Here is a 17,887-nt window from a genome sequence, read left to right as displayed (position 1 = left end):
ACACACACAACAGAACAGAAGGAAAAACTTGCTAATACTGGCATTGGTAAATAAAAGACATTCATTGCCCACTCTGCCGCTGTAATAATGTTCCAACTGCTCCAACAAAGGAGCTTAAACCTGTCGAGCAGCCGCCGTCATATACTCTATATTGTGCGAAGATGCACTCGAGTTGTCGCACAGCAGTCGGTGAAATGCCTACTTTGAAAGTAACTGCATGATGCTCCTTCGCTTACTTGCTTTCTTGTAAATTTGCTCAAGAAAACGTCACATTACAGGAACGATTTTTAATAACAAATAATTTCTTTGGTAGTCTTTATCGGGTTAATTACGCCCTACTCCTATGGTGTCACTTTTATCCCGTAATTCGCAAATTCATTTTCGCAACGTGGTTTCCTATTTTTCATCTTGTATCGTAGCTCGTTCGTAGAAGCTATGGTTCCACTTTTCTTTGTATAAAAAAGTAAAAACAAATTTTCATGAACGCTCGTATTTTTGTGTCTCAGCTTCTGCAGGTCTGACCGACGAGCAGCTAGCGACGCAGGAGTTGGCGACGCGCTTTGCCCACAACGAGATGCTGCCTCACATGGCCCAGTGGGACCAGAAGGTTGCTCTTGCTATCACCATTAAGACAGTTCATTACTAGTTAAGAATTGCTTAATGATACTGCGTTATTTTTTAACTTCACGATTCAAGGTAATTCTGTTGACTGAAAATCGATCGAGTTGCTTAATTATCTTTTACCAATAATTGCATCGCTAAATATTATTTGTTTGGACGGCATTTTTGATATTACAACGTAAATTTCCAAAATTAGACTGCATTTAACAATTTATAAATATTTCGAGCACTTCATAGAAAAAGTCAAAGTTTTGTGCTGCAAGAGTTTTGTGTTGCAAGTCTTGTATACTTAATATCTCGTGCGTGCAGGAAGAGTTCCCTTTGTCGACGCTGCGCGCAGCGGCTCAGCTAGGCTTCGGTGCCATCTATTGCAAAGAAGATTACGGCGGGTCGGGCCTTACACGTCTCGATGCTTCCATCATATTCGAGGCACTTTCACTTGGCTGTGTCTCGACCACGGCATACCTCAGCATACACAAGTGAGCCGCTTGATACTCGAAAAATGTAAAATTATTTTACATGCAGTAATATGCGTTATAAAAAAAACTTGAATATAACCTCAACTTACTTATCGGCCATTTAGCATGAGGATATTTGGCGTGATCGGAGTTGATTGTGGACAGCATGTGTGCGTGGATGCTGGACACGTACGGCAGCGAAGAACTCAAAGCTCGGTATCTTCCTGACCTGGCGACTATGGAGAAGTGCGCGTCGTACTGCCTCACTGAACCCGGGTCAGGTTCCGATGCTGCGTCCTTGTCTACGACTGCGGTAAAAAATGGCGACTACTATTCAATAACAGGCTCTAAGGCATTTATAAGCGGTGCTGGTGAGAGCGAAGTGTATTTAATCATGTGCCGCACTGGCCAGCCTGGACCTAAAGGAATATCTTGCATTTTGGTGCCGAAAGAGACTCCTGGCGTCACCTTTGGTGCTAAAGAACGTAAAGTTGGGTGGAATTCTCAACCGACGCGTATAGTTCATTTGGAAAGTGCCGTGGTCCCAGTGGCGAACAGACTGGGGGAAGAAGGAGAAGGCTTTAGCATAGCCATGAGTGGTCTAAATGGTGGGCGAATCAACATCGCCTCATGCTCGGTGGGAGCCGCACAAGCCAGCCTCGACGCCGTCATAGAGTACACGAAAACTCGTAAGCAGTTCGGTAGTCCCATTGCTGCGTTTCAGCACACGCAGTTCGAGATCGCGGAGATGGCAGCCGAGTTGCTGGCGTCGCGACTTCTTGTACGGAACGCAGCAGTCGCTCTTGATACCAAACATCCCGACACTGTGGTGCTCTGTGCCGCCGCCAAGCTATATGCCACAAGGAACTGCTTGCAGGTATTGTACATTTCAATTTATAATGATCTGAACTGTTCTCAAGTCGATTACATTATTGAGAAAGAATGTTTTTATTCAATGTCTGCTAATTCTGATGAAATCTGGAGTCTTGTTCCGGTTAAGACCCAAGTACAGAAAGTTACTTTACAGACATTATTCTTTCCTAAGCACTAAAAAAATTTCCCGTTCGTTTTGAGGTAGAAATTAATTCTTTCCAGATTCAAATTCCCAAGGAGATGAATCTAGACTAAAAAATAAAACATCAAAGTGTTTACATTTTATGCAGTTTCAACACAAATTAATGTTACCTAAATCGGTTATACTTTGTTCTGGTTTTGAGCCCAAAGTAAATAATGTGTAATTTTCAGGTAATCGACCGCGCATTACAACTGCACGGCGGGTATGGGTACCTCAAAGACTATCCCGTTCAACAATACTTACGCGACTGTCGCGTGCACACCATATTAGAGGGGACCAACGAGGTCATGAGGGTCATAATGGCGCGGCATTTGATGGCTTCGTGAGGTAGCAATAGTTCGTATCATATATGTACAAGCTATAATCAACTTCATCAATACACTTGTTCAATTGAGAGATCGGAAACGGGGCACCGGCCCACTCAAGTATAAAATTTATTCAATGCATAGTTTGGACAGACGTATGCGCTGTTCTGTAAATTTTGCCTTCGAGAATCGATACCGCGACTTTCAAATGGTGACTAGTATTTGTATATATACCGAGTAAAACGTGAATACCAATAAAATATCTAATCAATTTGTTGCGTTGCGAGTGATCATCAAAAAGAACCTTGCGAGTTTGTCAGTATTCCATACTCTAAAATGGGCAAGAATGTGTCTTGCAGAGACCAGTCCCTTGAATTTTTTGTAGCTAAAAATGCAATAGATGAATTTCAATGTCGTATAATTTGTCGCATGTATCAGTCTTCCACTTTTACCGCGCATGATACGCGTTGGTGAAAATCTACAAAAAAAATTTTCGGTCAAATTTTCTGCACCACTACTCATTCATGAAGACATTGCCCTGCACTGTGGGATTACTGTCTTATCTTCAGTGCATTGCATTGAGCAAATAATTGTTAATAAATACGCGGACCTTGGAGGTCTGGCTGCAATTATCAAAAATTACCCCTTGTATCAAGAAATTCACTGTTTAAGGTACTAAAATACTTTATTGAAATAGGCTGTAGAATAAATAGCTAATCTTAAAATGTACAAACAATTGAATTGATATTATGGATATAACAGACGACACCGAAACGTACCTTATTTTAAGTTATTTCTATCATAAATTTCATGTTCCAATCAACGGAACCACCATATTGTAGCAGCTGCAGTAAAATGAACAGACGCTTGCAGCGTGGAATAATTCGCTGCCGTAGCTGCAAGATCTTTCACTTAAACTTGCATAATAATATAATGAGACGAACAATGATGAGACAAGATAGCTCCTTACATTATCTTTCTTTGGTGTATCCAAGAGGGACTAAATACATGTGGAAGCCATATATTGATTTAACAGATTGTCATCGCCATTTCAATCTGAGAAATAAATATTTCAATAATTCAGACAACAAAAAATTTTGTCAACTATGAAAAATATTGCAACTTACTAAAGTAAATCATTCTCTCACAGTGTGGTATTTATTGTTATTATCCTCAGATCTTCTAACTTAATTAGCAGCCTCTTGTTGATATGATCTAAAATACAAATATTTTCAGATCTATATAGTTCAAAAAATTATTCAGATCCAATAAGGAAAATATGCTAATACAGAAATGAAGATTTCAGAGGGAAGATGGATTTACCAAGTAAAACTAATATAATACATTCAAGCCCCATAAGCAAGGCTCGATACGACAACCGAACCATCCAAGGACGCTGTGGCAAGCAGTCCTTCTCCATTACCGTCCGCTGTGCCGTGCCAGTCCAGGGTTACGACCGCGTCCGAGTGATGGCCGCTTAGCTCCTGCACGACAACCGCAGTGTCGCCCCTAACCTACAACCCGAAATAATCATCATAACGTGTAATTCTTAGAATGAAGACGATGATACCGAAAAAAAGTCTCCTATCTTACCATAAAGTAATGCTACCGAAAATAAAGTCTATCCTATCTTACCGTAACGTAATGCATCACAAAGTGTGAGCATCGATGTTCCGTCAACCATTACCGGGTAAAAAATATATAACTCAGTACTCGCTGCAGTGAGTGACAGAGAGCGCATTTTCTCGTCGACGAAAACTTGAGGTCACGGACGGACAGACAGACAGACGGACATGGCGAGCACAATAGTGCATTTTCTCCATAAATGAGAAAATGCGCTAAAATACTATCTTTATTATCGCTATTTGAAAAAGTTTTACTGGAATATGAGAACGTGGCAGTCAACTGAAATACTTGAGTAAAATTACCTGCAGATTTTAAGTGTGCATTGTAACAAGGAATCTAGAATAAAATTTAAAAGTCTTTATAAAATTAAAGACTACCGGTACCTGTTTCAAAACTTCACTTGTTATCCTATACGCCGTCAGAATTATTTTCAATAAATTAGCTTGTAGCATAATATGCAATGGATCCTCCAGAGTTAGAATTGATCGCACTTGATAGCATACCTCGTAAACGGTGGTTCCCGAGGCGGAGCAGGTTAAGATGAACTCGTCGTTGTTGGTGAGGGCAAAGAGCGCCCCGTACGGCCGTAGCAACACAGGGCGGCTGCTACCCCCCACCATGAACGGTCCTGCCGCTTGTTTGTGCAGGGCGCGCTCGGTCATCTTTTGGCCCGTCTGAGTGAGGCTCCAGCACAGCAACTGATACCCACATAAATATACGGTGTTGATAGGTCGCACGTAACATAACTTACGTTGAATATGAGTTAGGGAAAGACACGCACAGTGCCACTGTTGGCACTGCGCAGGCACCATAACCTACAAACACCTGTTATTATAAAATGTTCACATTAAATAACCGTTCAGTATAGGTACTTGATTCAATCCACGAATATACAGATGCAACTTATGATTGACGAAGTAAGGAAAAAAGTCACATGTCGCACCTTGTTGTCGCTGCCGATGGTGTAAAGCTTCTCCTGATGATGCGACAATTTGACAGTGAAGACCTGGCCTGTGTGTGCAGGCCAGGTCGCTATCACATCCAGGCAACGCAGGTCGACAATTCGCACGCATCCATCACTGCAGCCGCACACCACCAGACTGCCGTTGTGGTTCACAGCGCAGCAGTTCACGGTGCCACGCGCACCGAACTGATGAACATTCTGCAGCAAGTATCCAAAATCTAACAAATATTCTTCTGCTCAAAAAATTCCTAGAAAATTAACTACCTATTAGAATAAGCAAAAGTAATTTAGGATAAGAAATTCCATTGCGATGAGACTTATCCTAACACGAAGATCAGCAATTCAATTAAGCTTTAATAACGTCTAAAAATTTTTGGCGAGGCCGCATTACGAGTCCTTTGCCCCACACATTAGAAAAATGTGAACTGCAGTTGCAACGAATTTTAGAGCAAAGATGAGCCATTATGTATGAAACCACTGCTTTCGGTACCTTTACGGGACGGGATGATTAAAAGACCTTCAAGACGGGACCTTGACCAAATCTTTGCAAACAAGCGACCATTTTCTCAAGACCTCGTCCTAAATTGAATAATATCCCTCAATAAGCAATCAGTAAAAGAAAACGATGTGGCGCTTAAAATTTTCGGCACATTGCGATTGAGGCAAAGAACTAGGAACTTTAAGAAAATCTAAGCACATCGCATTTGCGCTGCAATTAACATAACATAGTGATGTCGGCGCTAAAGAGTAGGCCTGATGTGGCCTGTCGCCGATGAATTAAATATTCATATACCGAATAAAAATACTCCTATAACATTCAAATTAAAATATTCATGTACCAAGTAGATCACATGGCAAGAAATGCACCTCGACGTTGCGAGTCTTGACGTCAATGGAGAGCAGCGCGGGCTGCGCTGACGAGATTCCAGCCTGGCTCTTCGACGCTCGGGGAGCGACGCTGAGCAGCACGCGAGCTGAAGACGGGTCAGCACACGCACACAAAAGCCTGTTAAGGGCACCATAGAATACACTACCGTTCAAAAGTTTAGGGTTACATTGAAAGGTCCTTATTTTTAAAGGAAAAGCACTGTACTTTTCAATGAAGATAACTTTAAACTAGTCATAACTTCAAATAAATACACTCTGTCCACTCTATGTTCAATGCTTTTTCTAGCTGTAAATTTTTTTTTTTGGAGTGTAGTTCTCTCTTTAGAGCACAACACGAACAGACTCTAACCCGAGTAGTAAAAAAAGTGAGAGGTCGCGTAGCACAACTAAGCAAGAAGATAAGTACATTAGAGTCTCTAGTGTGAGAAACCGACACCTCACAGGTCAACAACTGACATCTTCATAGCATAGTACCCGCAAAATACCAGTGTGTGTCAACATCTACAGTGATGAGGCGGCTGCGGGTAGTTATTACGATATTACATTGTTATTACAATGTTGTTTTTAAAAATCATTTTTCTAATCTTGTCACTCACTGTCTTGACTCCATTTTCTTTTTATTTGACAACGTGTGGTGGTGAATAAGTGTAACTTTCATGGAAAACACAAAATTACTTGACGATCCTGTACTTTTGAATGGTAGTATGCATGTGTACGGCCACACCTATGGAATCGAATATTAATTCACAGAAGCTTGAAAAACGGGTATAAATCAATGAAATTATTGAGAATACTCGGATATATGTACGTACTAGCAGACCACATCATATGATCGGATTTACCGTCTATCTTTGAGAAGTGGCGAGCAGTCAGGGCCAGTCTCCCAGACGGGCCTGGCCTCGAGGCAGTCGTAGAGCAGGAGGTGACCAGGCTGGCCGGCCCCCAGCAGGAGACGGTCGGCGTCACTTAGCCACACGAGCGCCGCCACTGACCCGCGCACAGCGCCCTCTCCGCCCGCAACTCGCGACGTCACACTGCACGATGTTGCCAGTTGGGTTTAAATTTCGACAGCTTTTTAATCATTCATTCTTTATTCATACAGGAATGAAAATAAAGAATAAAATTGTCGCCATTTAGCGTAGCGGTGACAATTTTGAGCAAGAATTTAATCCTTAATAGTTTGGAATATGAAACGCTGTCCGATGGTTGCGATGAAATTCAACAAACCAAAGCTATATGTAATTTTCAACTCTGTTGAATGACCAAACGGAATAAATAGAATAAGTAAAAAAAGGTTAAGTAGTATCCATAAGAGGCGTTCCAAACATTTCAGTTATAGATGATGGTCACTGTTAACACAAGAATAATGAAAGAACCAGCCTTTTCTTGTATGAGAACAACATTCTTAATACATAAACAACTCAACTGACAGACGTTAAAGAATTCACACAATTTTTTAGTAGGAAATCCTTTCCAATTGATCAATCCTCGAACTATTCAAGCAGAAAAGACGAATTACTCGTTACATCCGAGAAACTTACATCAAGACTACCAAAAATTAACTGACAATAAAAAATGAAGCATCCATAAATGAAATAAAGGTCAGAAAAAAACTGTTAAGGCCAAATGTGGAGTTGCAAATGATTGGCATCGGACGAGGTGAAATGAAATCCTTCAGTGAAAATCAACCCTTAAAACTAGGAATTCTTTCGGTAAACCACTGATCTACTAATTTAATTCACTTTGAGCATTAAAATGAATAGAATTGATACGATCCAAACCTTTTGGACGTCCATATTCATTCATAAATATTCAGTGGCGTTTTCTGCATCAGCCCAGTTTACAGCATTTAACTTAGTAAGCATTGAAATCTAAAACAAACTGAAAAGTTCTAAACATGACCGCTACGTATACCTGATACCTGTCACAGAGGTTAGAGTAGAGTGTGACTGTCCCCGCTGCGTCGCCTGTCACGAGGAGCTTGCCGCTGGGGCTGAACGTAACGCACGTCACCACACTCGTCTGCTCAGACGTGACTGTCGTCTGCGCACACGCATCACAGAACATCAATCACAGGTGACTGAAGCTAGCTGCCAGCACATGAACATCGTTAGGAATTCGTCATGTATTAATCTTAACCTCGAATGAAGCATTAGTAAATAATAAGAATTTAATACTCGAATGAGTATTAGCACGTATCAATATTATAAGGGTCTCGTTAAATTTCCGTCAGCGAAAAAGTGACGATTATGCGTGAATAGAATTAATTTGACTATCATCATAACTAGCCATCGGAAGCAGTTCATTCCAAAAAAATAAGATCAGCGAATAATAAATTTCCGTGTGTGAAAATGAAGTTGACGACCTTGAATCAAGTTATGGAATGAAATTCTGCAGTACAAAGATTATTTAACGACAATGGGGAAAAGAGAAGAATAAAATTTCCGAAAGATATTGACTCAAATAATTTCTAAAGAACCATCCAACGTTGGATACAGAAATCATTAAACTGGCATAGAACCCACACACTAACACTCTTTGCTACTGAATATGGCGGCTCTTTCTTGGCAAAGCTGCCGTCGATGGAGCCAGAGGAGCTTCTGCCAGGGGACCGCGACCGACGAGTTCCCAGTCGCTGCACTGGCGGGTGCTCCCTTGTAACGGAGGCGCTGCTGGTACTGCCCGTAGTGTTGTTCTGAACTCCGGCAACACTTTTGTCGTCCAAAGTTCCTCGACTGCACACGTAAAGGAATAGATTTAATGAAATTTGTTGCGAAAAATATTCGTATTCAGAATACAACATTTGTTTGCCAGCTTCATTAACTTAAGTTCAGTGGTGGACAAGTGGGATAAATTCTCCTCACAGTCGTAATAAACCCAGTAGATTTAGCCAGGATAAAAGTTGCTAACACAAACTCCCTCGCAGTTAAAATGTTCAATTACTAATTAAATGACTAGTTGAACTTCTGTAATGTTTTCATGAAATCAGAGCAATTTCGTAAGTAAAAACAACCTGGAGGCGGCCGCAAGACTGGATGATCGTCCCCGGCGGCGATCTGAAGGAGCTTGGGATGCCGTGCGTCGCCCATCGCTCCCAGCCTACGATACCATCCACTTAATCGTTATATTGACATTAAAAACACTCCTTCACTAGTCTATTCTAAAGAATACATTCAAGTGTTTACTAATATTTGGCACACATAAAATGTAAAATCCGAAACTAAGGATTCAATAATTCACAAGTTCACCAAAATCCGCGAATACGTAGTGGGTAAGAATCGAGGTAGGGGGCACAGGGCTGTCCACTTCGAAATTTGGAACAATGAAACCATGAAATCATTACCATTGAGTAATAGTGAAATTAAATAGTATGTAGTTCTAACATAACAGTACAAAATAATTATCCTAATTATCCAGCTACAGCGATACCGAACAATGTCATATAAGGGTGTCTCCATTCAGCTGCCTTATCGACAAGCGTAAATTTCTAGATGTATCAAAGGCTCCTTAAATCAGACGACAGTTTTTTGAGGTTAAGTAAATTTTTACAAACTTTTCGAAGAGAATGGCATTTTAAGATGACGCACTCGAGGTAAAAATTTCAACGAGATCAACGTCAACGTCATGAAAAAGAGACAATTATTTGGATAAAATTCCATGCCTGAGGCGCGTGAGTTTGCTGATGCTGCCTGCCGCGGTCAGCCTCTGAAGACTGAGGCTGGTGGCCGCCCCCGAACCCGAAAAAATTCTTGAATGACCTCATCTGAACTTCTGAACCTCCTGGCGATTCTCTGCGATGAAAATTCTCCAAACAATAACTTAAGGTAAATTTTAAAGTATATGATAAAAGTGTTTTTCAAACAGTTGACCCGGTATTTTTTAATCAACAAAAAATTTAAACGAAGCAAAAAAATGTATAGTGATCATAGATTCTAGTGACAATCAAACTTACACCTGAAACAGTTCTTTTTTCTGTCCGAAGATTTACGAACCAAGGATACTCTAACAGCTGAAGAGGTTAGTGCTCAAGGGAACTCAGAGGGATGTATAGGGTAGGGTTTATTAGTAAGTATAATAGACAGGTAATACACCGAGGACAGAGGTACGGCTGATTGTCGTTAGTATATAATTGATTAGTCTGATAATTGACTACTTGCTATAATTGATTAGTCTGATAATTGACTACTTGCTATAATTGATTAGTCTGATAATTGACTACCGGTATTGCTATAATTGATTAGTCTGGGAATTGATTACTTGCTATAATTTATTAGTCTTTAAAGACTAATTACAAGTATCAGGTGATTCATCATTGAGCACTAATTTATTTACTTATTCGAATTTTAAAAACAAGGAACCAAGTGAAACTTTTTCCAAAGTGAACAACTCGCAGACAATACTAGCAGGAGTCAGAGAAAAATATCGATCAGAAAAAATGATATGATCAACTATCCAATAACATCAAAAGCATCGTTAATAATCCAGCACTACAAAAATCTAGCATCAGAACTTATTGCCTGCCAGTAAATCAAAATCATCAATTAAAATCAACAGAAATCACTTTTCATTATACGTGAATATAAATCATATAAATGAATAGCCAGCCAGGATATTTCGCGGTGTGACACACCTTGTCACTTCAACGATCACAAGATCAACGAATTTTCGTCGCTAACGAGTTTTTAATTGCACGGCATTGCCAATAAATTCGATTTAATTTCAAAAACCACTAGACTTTTAAATATTTAATACAAAATTCTCAATAGACAAGCTCATAGTAGTAATTAAATGTAAGATATCAAATATTCCCCGCTGACTGGGCGATGCTGTAAAAGTCGTCCATGAGGAGTGCGGGCGGGGGCGGGGGGGCGACGTCGTCCATTACGCCGTCCAACGAAAATCCGCCTGCACCGAAAAGTGTGAAAAATGGTAAATAAATTGATGAATGAAATACGGCTGTGATGAAACAATAATTAAATTTGAACATGTATAACACGAAATATAGGGACATAAATAAAATCAGGGGAAGGATAAGAATAAAATAATCCACGATCGTAGACATAAATTCGAATAGGAAGAGAAGAGAGCGAAAGACGAGCTAGGTTATAATGAAATCAATTTGGACATTTAATTTTATATGTAACTCAATTTTCATAAAAAGTGAATCAACGAGGTCATCACGAAAATAAAATTTTCGTGGTTATTACAATGTACTACGGACAAGTAACCTCATGTTGTAATTTTCAGCAATATTTTCGAAAAAAGTATTGTGGCAATATTAACTACTTGTTCGTATTAGCGCCACCAAATTGTAATTCATCAACTTACCATCTAATTGAGCAACGAATACACAGCCTCACGACCAGCATGTTCTGAATTAACATTTTTCATCTAATTTATAAAGTTTTTCAATCACATGAATATTCGAGTTGTGGCGATTATTTTTGCTACGAAGCTCACGATGGTAACGAGCGAATGGCTTCACGCATGTTTACGTCGCCTACAAACGCATTATACGCTAATATACACATTATATCACACAGACCCCAGCGACTAGTGGCACTATAAAAGATGCTAATGGCAGGCCGTCAGAAATAATAAACACTGATAGATCAGCAGAACTTTTTGGGACATAAGCCAGAATTGATTTTTTTTTTTTTTGTCTTCAGCATGGCCAATAGCAATGACGTTCCCACTTCAAAAGTTGGTTATTCAAAAGCAGGACTGCAAGAAAATAACAGTGAAGATAACCAAAAATTTTTCCCAGCTGACATACAACAGAAGTATAATTCGTCAAACAAATCATGTCATAAATGCAATTGTTTATAATTACCTCAAAAATTGTCAATAGAGAAACATTCTGTTAATCATTCGAAAATATTTGTCTTAAATTTTTGAATGAAATAGACGATTGTGATGCAACGCTAGTCAGCTTTGGCTTGAGTAATCACAAAGTTAGCAGCTTTGAAAATTCATTTCAATTTAGTAAACAAAAAATTTCAAAAAGTCGCACGGAATATTTTTAATGGGACTGATTGAGGATTCCAAATAATAATTAAAATACTAGGCACGAAAATCAACAAGACAGCGATAAATTAAATTGAGAATAAGACTACATGCCTCGCCCAGGCCAGTAAGAATATCAAACTTAAAAATATTATCACAATATTCGTTTGCACTAAGAAACTGTAATAATTAAACTTACGCTGAAAACATTACAGTCTTCACCATTATCGTGACCGTGGATAACATTTCAACGAACAGACAAACTATTTTTAACGCAAAAAAAAATCATTCAAATTATTCTGCACTCAAGAAACGTCACTGAAAAACAACTTTTGCCTCCAACGAACACAGGTTCAGCAAAAAAATATTCAGAAGCTACCAATCTACAGGAAGCAAACAATTGAACAGAATAATAATTCGTGGTTTTTCGTACCTGAAACAATTTAAAGACACAACAATGAAATAGTACACGTAGGAACATTACTACTTCCTACCGCCAAGATCTTGTATAAAACAAGATCTCCCACAGCCGAGAAAACTAGACAAAAAATATTTTGCGCCGCTTACTCCATTCCATATTTTTTCAGGTTATGAATAAAATTAACATAATTTAAAAGAATAATTTGCGAAAATAGGATTGGAGCAGAAGCTAACGCAGAGAATGAAATAGTCTTTAGTCTTAACAAATCCGGTTATAGAACATCATCACTGCCGTTTCAAAGCATGGACTGTGAAAACAAGGAACTAGAAGCCAAAGAAACCAAAAATTACAGCGGTCGCTTCAAAATTTAAGGAACTGATAACGTGAATAACGAAAAATAAACTTGAATCGCAAAAACTCACTAACTTAACTCGAGAGCATAAGGCACATGAATTTACAGCCAACACGTAAATATACGGGGTAACATATTTGAAATGTCATTCCCATACGAGGGAACATGTCAGGAGTGTTATTCATATACGGAGAAGCAAGTCGGAAATGTTATTCATATACGTACGAGAGAACATGTCTGAAATGTTATTCCCACCAGAGAACATTTTCATCGATGGCAGGTTCACTGCACAACATTTTCTTGTGCTTTCTTCCTTTCCATCTTTCGAAGCCTCTGCCTCTGTCGTTTCAGTTGCTTCTTTGTTGCAATCTTACCTTCCAATTTTTCATTTTTTTGAATGATTTTTTGCACTGGATTTTCGGCGTTCGACAATTTGGGAGGCTTAATTTTCGACGGTTTAGGCGGCTTGGCTTTTGACGGTTTAGGCGGCTTGGCNTTTAGGCGGCTTGGCTTTCGACGGTTTAGGCGGCTTGGCTTTCGACGGTTTAGGCGGCTTGGCTTTTGACGGTTTAGGCGGCTTGGCTTTCGACGGTTTAGGCGGCTCGGCTTTCAACGGTTTAGGCGGCTTGGCTTTCGACGGTTTAGCCGGCTTGGCTTTCGACGGTTTAATTTTAGTCAGATTTTGTTGCTCAAACTTAAGTGGTGTGGCAAGCTGGTCATTGATTGATTCGTAAATGATAAACAATTCAGGCTGCCTGCCGGGAGACGAATAGACATGGCGGCAATGAGGTGGGTCAGGGTGTGGACCGGAGGGTGGGTCAAGTGGTGTGTAGCGAGATGAGGGAGGGTGCGGGCCGAAAAATGGCCCGGGATGCGGGTCAAAAAATGGCCCAGGATGCGGGTCAAAAGATGGTTCGGGATGCGGGCCGAAAAATGGCCCAGGATGCGGGCCGAAAAATGGCCCAGGATGGGGGCCAAAAGATGGGCCAGGGCGTGAGCCAGGTCCAAAATTTTGAGGGTCAGCAGAAGTGATTTTAGCGGAAGGGGAAGTGATTTGCGCGGAAGAGGAAGTGATTTGAGCGGAAGGGGAAGTGATTTGAGCGGAAGGGGAAGTGATTTGCGCGGAAGGGGAAGTGATTTGCGCGGAAGTGGAAGTGATATGAGCGGAGGGAGACGTTATTTGAGCGGAAGTGAAAGTTATTTGAGCGGAAGTGAAAGTTATTTGAGCGGAAGAGGAAGTTATTTGAGCGGAAGTGGAAGTGATGGGAGCGACATCAGGCGCGATCTGACATTCAGCCTCTGAGGACTCTGGCAGCAAAACGTACGAGTCCTGCAAACTTCTCAGCCTGTGCGCCCTGACAATCATGTGGTGTAGTACAGCGGCATGAAGCCATTTGGAGCCTGAGTAGGTCAGGTTAATTCCATCCGTATGGTACTCTTTGGGCAGTCTTGACGATGGCCTCTGAAGCCATGTCATGTCGAAACAAACTCCAGTAATCAGTTCGGATAGATCCAGTACGTCCCAAGTCGGAAAGTTAATGCTCAGTTCACTTTTAATTTCTGAGATACATTTGGCGCAACGAAAAGTAGCTTCCTGCATCTGTTTAATCTCATTTGCAAGTAATTTTCTGTTGAAATACTGCATAGCAACCAGCGTATTGTAAACAGGGAAATCTGGAACACAAGGGATTGTAATGACCACTGCAAGCTTCGGGTACAAGGTTTTCCAGGAGTCAATAGCAGCTTGCAGCTCTGATGCGAGTTTCTTTGGCGTGGCTCCAGTGAACGCTTCTTTCAAGAAACTTGGGCTCTCACCTATACTAATTATGTCATAAAGAAAACCAACAATGGTGAGGATTTCTACATCACAGTTCAAATGCTGCTCAGCACGGTTTAAAAGTTCTTTAAATGTACCATTAACAACTGGCACCACGAGAGCATTACTTGAGCAACTGGATTCTGATGGCCAGAATTTGACTCGCGAGTCCCCAATAATCAGCAGTCGAGACGTCTTACCTGCAGCAGTAAAAATACAATTAGACATGAATTCAGCAATAGATTATTGGCAATATTATTAAATTACATTATCATTATTCCATTAGATTATTAGGATCAAATTCGTCAACAAACATGACTCGCATCATTGACAAGTTTCTCTATTTAGTACATTTTTGCAGAGAATTGCTCGCCAAGTTCAGCATGGAGCAGGAAGCATCATTGCCACACCTGGAGCAGGAGGCGTGGCGGAAAGAGCTGCATTGAGCCGCACACGAAGCTGTTCTGCCTCTTCTTGCAGTGATCTGATATACTCGCTCTCTTCCTCGTGACGTGCCAATGTTGGCAGCTGTAAGTTCTGTCACAAGAACGTGAATTTCATTAGAATATGGCTTAAAATGAGTAATGTACATATCAATACCGGAATAGATGTGCAAATACAAACTGCAAAGAATGTAGGTTCATCAAATGTCCATGAACAGCAACCATAACATCGATCATGATAAAAACTCATTTTCCACACAGTCAGTTTTACATTAGAATACAATGATTGGCATTGATTTTTTGCTCATGTTAATTAGATAGGAGGAGTTTTACCTGAAAAACAACAGATAGAAAGTTGGTGAGAGAGACCATGAGGGTGTCTTGCCACTGACGACTGAAGTACATGGCAAATGTGGGGTTATCTTCAGCCCCTTTCAGATATGGCAGCACTGAAATAAATTTAAATAATGTTTCTTTGACATGCTTAATATTTATATCACTCACTATCTCTTTACTTAGTTAACAATCAACACCATTATTTTGCCCTCAATTTCATTGTACCTCAGGCTTTCAAATTCAGGACGGAGTAAATTAATTCATCTTTCTTCTCTATCCTAAACTACTGAATTGTATGTGACTCGCGAGGGTAGCTTTATAGAATGGAAATTAAGATATTTACAATGGAACTAGTGGATCAATATCTTATTGTGAATTGGTATTTGTAATTACACTAATTTTTTATTACATCATTACACAACAATTTCAACCAATCAGAAATCGTACAATACAGATCCAAATAGATCAAGAGCCGAGACTTGTGAGGTTGGCCAAATGAAAAGAAATGCATATTCTGACCATTTAGCTAAGTAACTGTTTGAACAAATGTTTCCCAATTGTTTTGCTGGTACATGCAGGGTGGTGCTAATTCTCCCTCGCAGGATATTACCAAACCAGTCTCTCCACTCTGGCGATGTCTGAAGTTCAGGAGCCATCTTGTCAAAAAACTCATGCAATTTGTCAACTTTGTTTGTCTGAAGAGTGTTGACCACATACAGTCTCAGCACACTCGTCTCCAGCTTGCGCACATCTGCAAGCAGATGTTTATATTATTGAAAAGCTTAAATTTGAAAAAAAATTAGTATGAAAATCATTTTTTTCATATCTATACCTATACATAGATGAGAACAGAAAAATCAACATAGGTAGCTATGTTCTTACAAGGTTGCATTGAAGGACTGAGGCGAGTGAAGATCCTCCTGTCAAAATGGTTCCAGAGATCTCGGAGCCCTTGAAGATCATACGTTTGAATGTAGCTCATAATTTGATCAGTAAGTCGATCAACCTAGAAGGATTCAACATCTAAGTTTGCATTTAGATTCAATTTATTGCATAATAGATGCTTCCCATACATGTATTCATCATACTTAATTAATAATCAAGCAAGACAAATTTTGTCAAAAAAATACCTACAGAAAAGTATGCATCTTTCTATGCCAACAATTTTAAAATTAAATAATTATGAAGAGTTGAAAAAATACATATGGGACTAATCTTATTGCAATTGCATGCTCAGACATTTATATGTGACAATGAAAAAGAAATTAAGGTAATAATGAGCATTTATAACATTAAACTGATGGAGAAGCTAAAATAGTTAAGTACATACCGTAAAATAGGGTAACTTAGACCGGCGGGGTAACTTAGACCACTTTTCGTTTTTTTAACAAAAACCCCCAAAACTCAAAAACTATTTGACATAGAAAAATTTTGTCAATGGGCACTAAAGGCCTAATACTGAGGCTACATAACACAATAGAAAGATTTAAAAAGTTTGCATATCTAATAGGTTAAAAATTAAAAATGTGACCCACGAAAAAAAGCTATTATTTAAAGCCTGTCAGAGTACCTCCTCCAATTTTTTTATTTTTTGGTTAAATGCCCCCCATTTGCAAACTATGACACTTTCCTCAAGTTTGTCATTTGCATATGTAACTAGAAGAGTTCTACTACAATGCACCATAACCTGGAGTTATTTGGAGTTATTTTACAAAAATATATAATTGATTTTACCACCTGGTCTAAGATACCCCAAGAGCTGGGGTAACAAAGACCTTCACTTTTTTTGAAATTACATAAAGACTATGAGAGGCAGGAGCCAGCAATTTATGGTGAGTGAAGCTAGAGTATAGACCTGTATTTTGCATGTTTCAATTCAAGTTTAATTTAGCTAGTAAAAAAAAATGGCATCATTTATATAAAAAAAAAAGTGGTCTAAGTTACCCCATTTTATGGTACCTATATTGTTTTTAGTTTAGAGCATGTATAGGAAACTGCTTTCAGAGATACAAAATTTACATGCAGGATGAAGCAGCTGATAAATAAAATTGATTACATTAAATTGATTATAATGAACTCACCCTGAATCCTTTGTCCTTGTCAATCTTGAGATCATTTTCAAATGTTTTCAAACTCTGACTGAAGCCTCGGAAGAGCAGATACTCTTTGACAAGGTCATCAAGATGCTGAATGTGAGCCATAGTTGTATTATTTGAACATGAGCTTTACAAATGCACTAACCAGGCTTATTATACATTATGAACTGGAATACTTCACTAAGAACTCTTCAGCCTATTCTCAAGACAACTGCAGTGATAATAACATCATAATATTACAATTGACATCACATCATTCCATGAACAAATATTCAAAACAGAATAAGCACAAAGCAGTTTGTAGAAGTAAAGAGTAACTTACCAGTTAAATCTCATTATCTTTATGTATGAATATTCTATGTAAAGAATCAGGAGACCCTAAAACTACTTAGCAAATCTTAGTAAAATGGAGTCAAATGATTGAAAAGTAATGACGTCTAAAAATGTGAAGCACAACTTGGTGGATTTTGAAAAATTTTC

General features: G+C 39.3%; 2 protein-coding genes across 2 annotated transcripts; one reads left to right on the top strand and one right to left on the bottom strand.

The window, feature by feature from the left end:
• Nucleotides 1-430: 430 nt before the first annotated feature.
• Nucleotides 431-3,611, top strand: LOC108675309 (isobutyryl-CoA dehydrogenase, mitochondrial-like; the record flags this gene model as incomplete). Its single annotated transcript, XM_018163308.2, has 4 exons — nt 431-607; nt 931-1,100; nt 1,245-1,956; nt 2,325-3,611. Coding segments are annotated over 4 exons (1,215 nt in total), but the record flags the coding sequence as incomplete, so codon positions are not given.
• On the bottom strand, nt 3,126-17,628 carry LOC108675310 (WD repeat-containing protein 91). Its single transcript, XM_018163309.2, has 15 exons — nt 17,393-17,628; nt 16,194-16,317; nt 15,922-16,062; nt 15,309-15,424; nt 14,943-15,069; nt 10,755-10,842; nt 9,599-9,728; nt 8,951-9,036; nt 8,471-8,672; nt 7,859-7,980; nt 6,780-6,971; nt 5,917-6,055; nt 5,029-5,247; nt 4,589-4,783; nt 3,126-3,973 (listed from the first exon to the last, which is right to left on the bottom strand). Exons 1-15 carry the CDS (start codon nt 17,510-17,512, stop codon nt 3,806-3,808), a joined length of 2,169 nt encoding a protein of 722 aa, XP_018018798.1. The 5' UTR covers nt 17,513-17,628; the 3' UTR covers nt 3,126-3,805.
• Between the last annotated feature and the right edge of the window lie 259 nt (nt 17,629-17,887).

The sequence above is a fragment of the Hyalella azteca genome, unplaced genomic scaffold (genome assembly GCF_000764305.2).
Source record: "Hyalella azteca isolate HAZT.00-mixed unplaced genomic scaffold, Hazt_2.0.2 contig15292, whole genome shotgun sequence".
In the NCBI taxonomy this organism is placed as follows: Eukaryota; Metazoa; Arthropoda; class Malacostraca; order Amphipoda; family Hyalellidae; genus Hyalella; species Hyalella azteca.
This window is presented reverse-complemented; position numbering and strand designations above follow the sequence as displayed.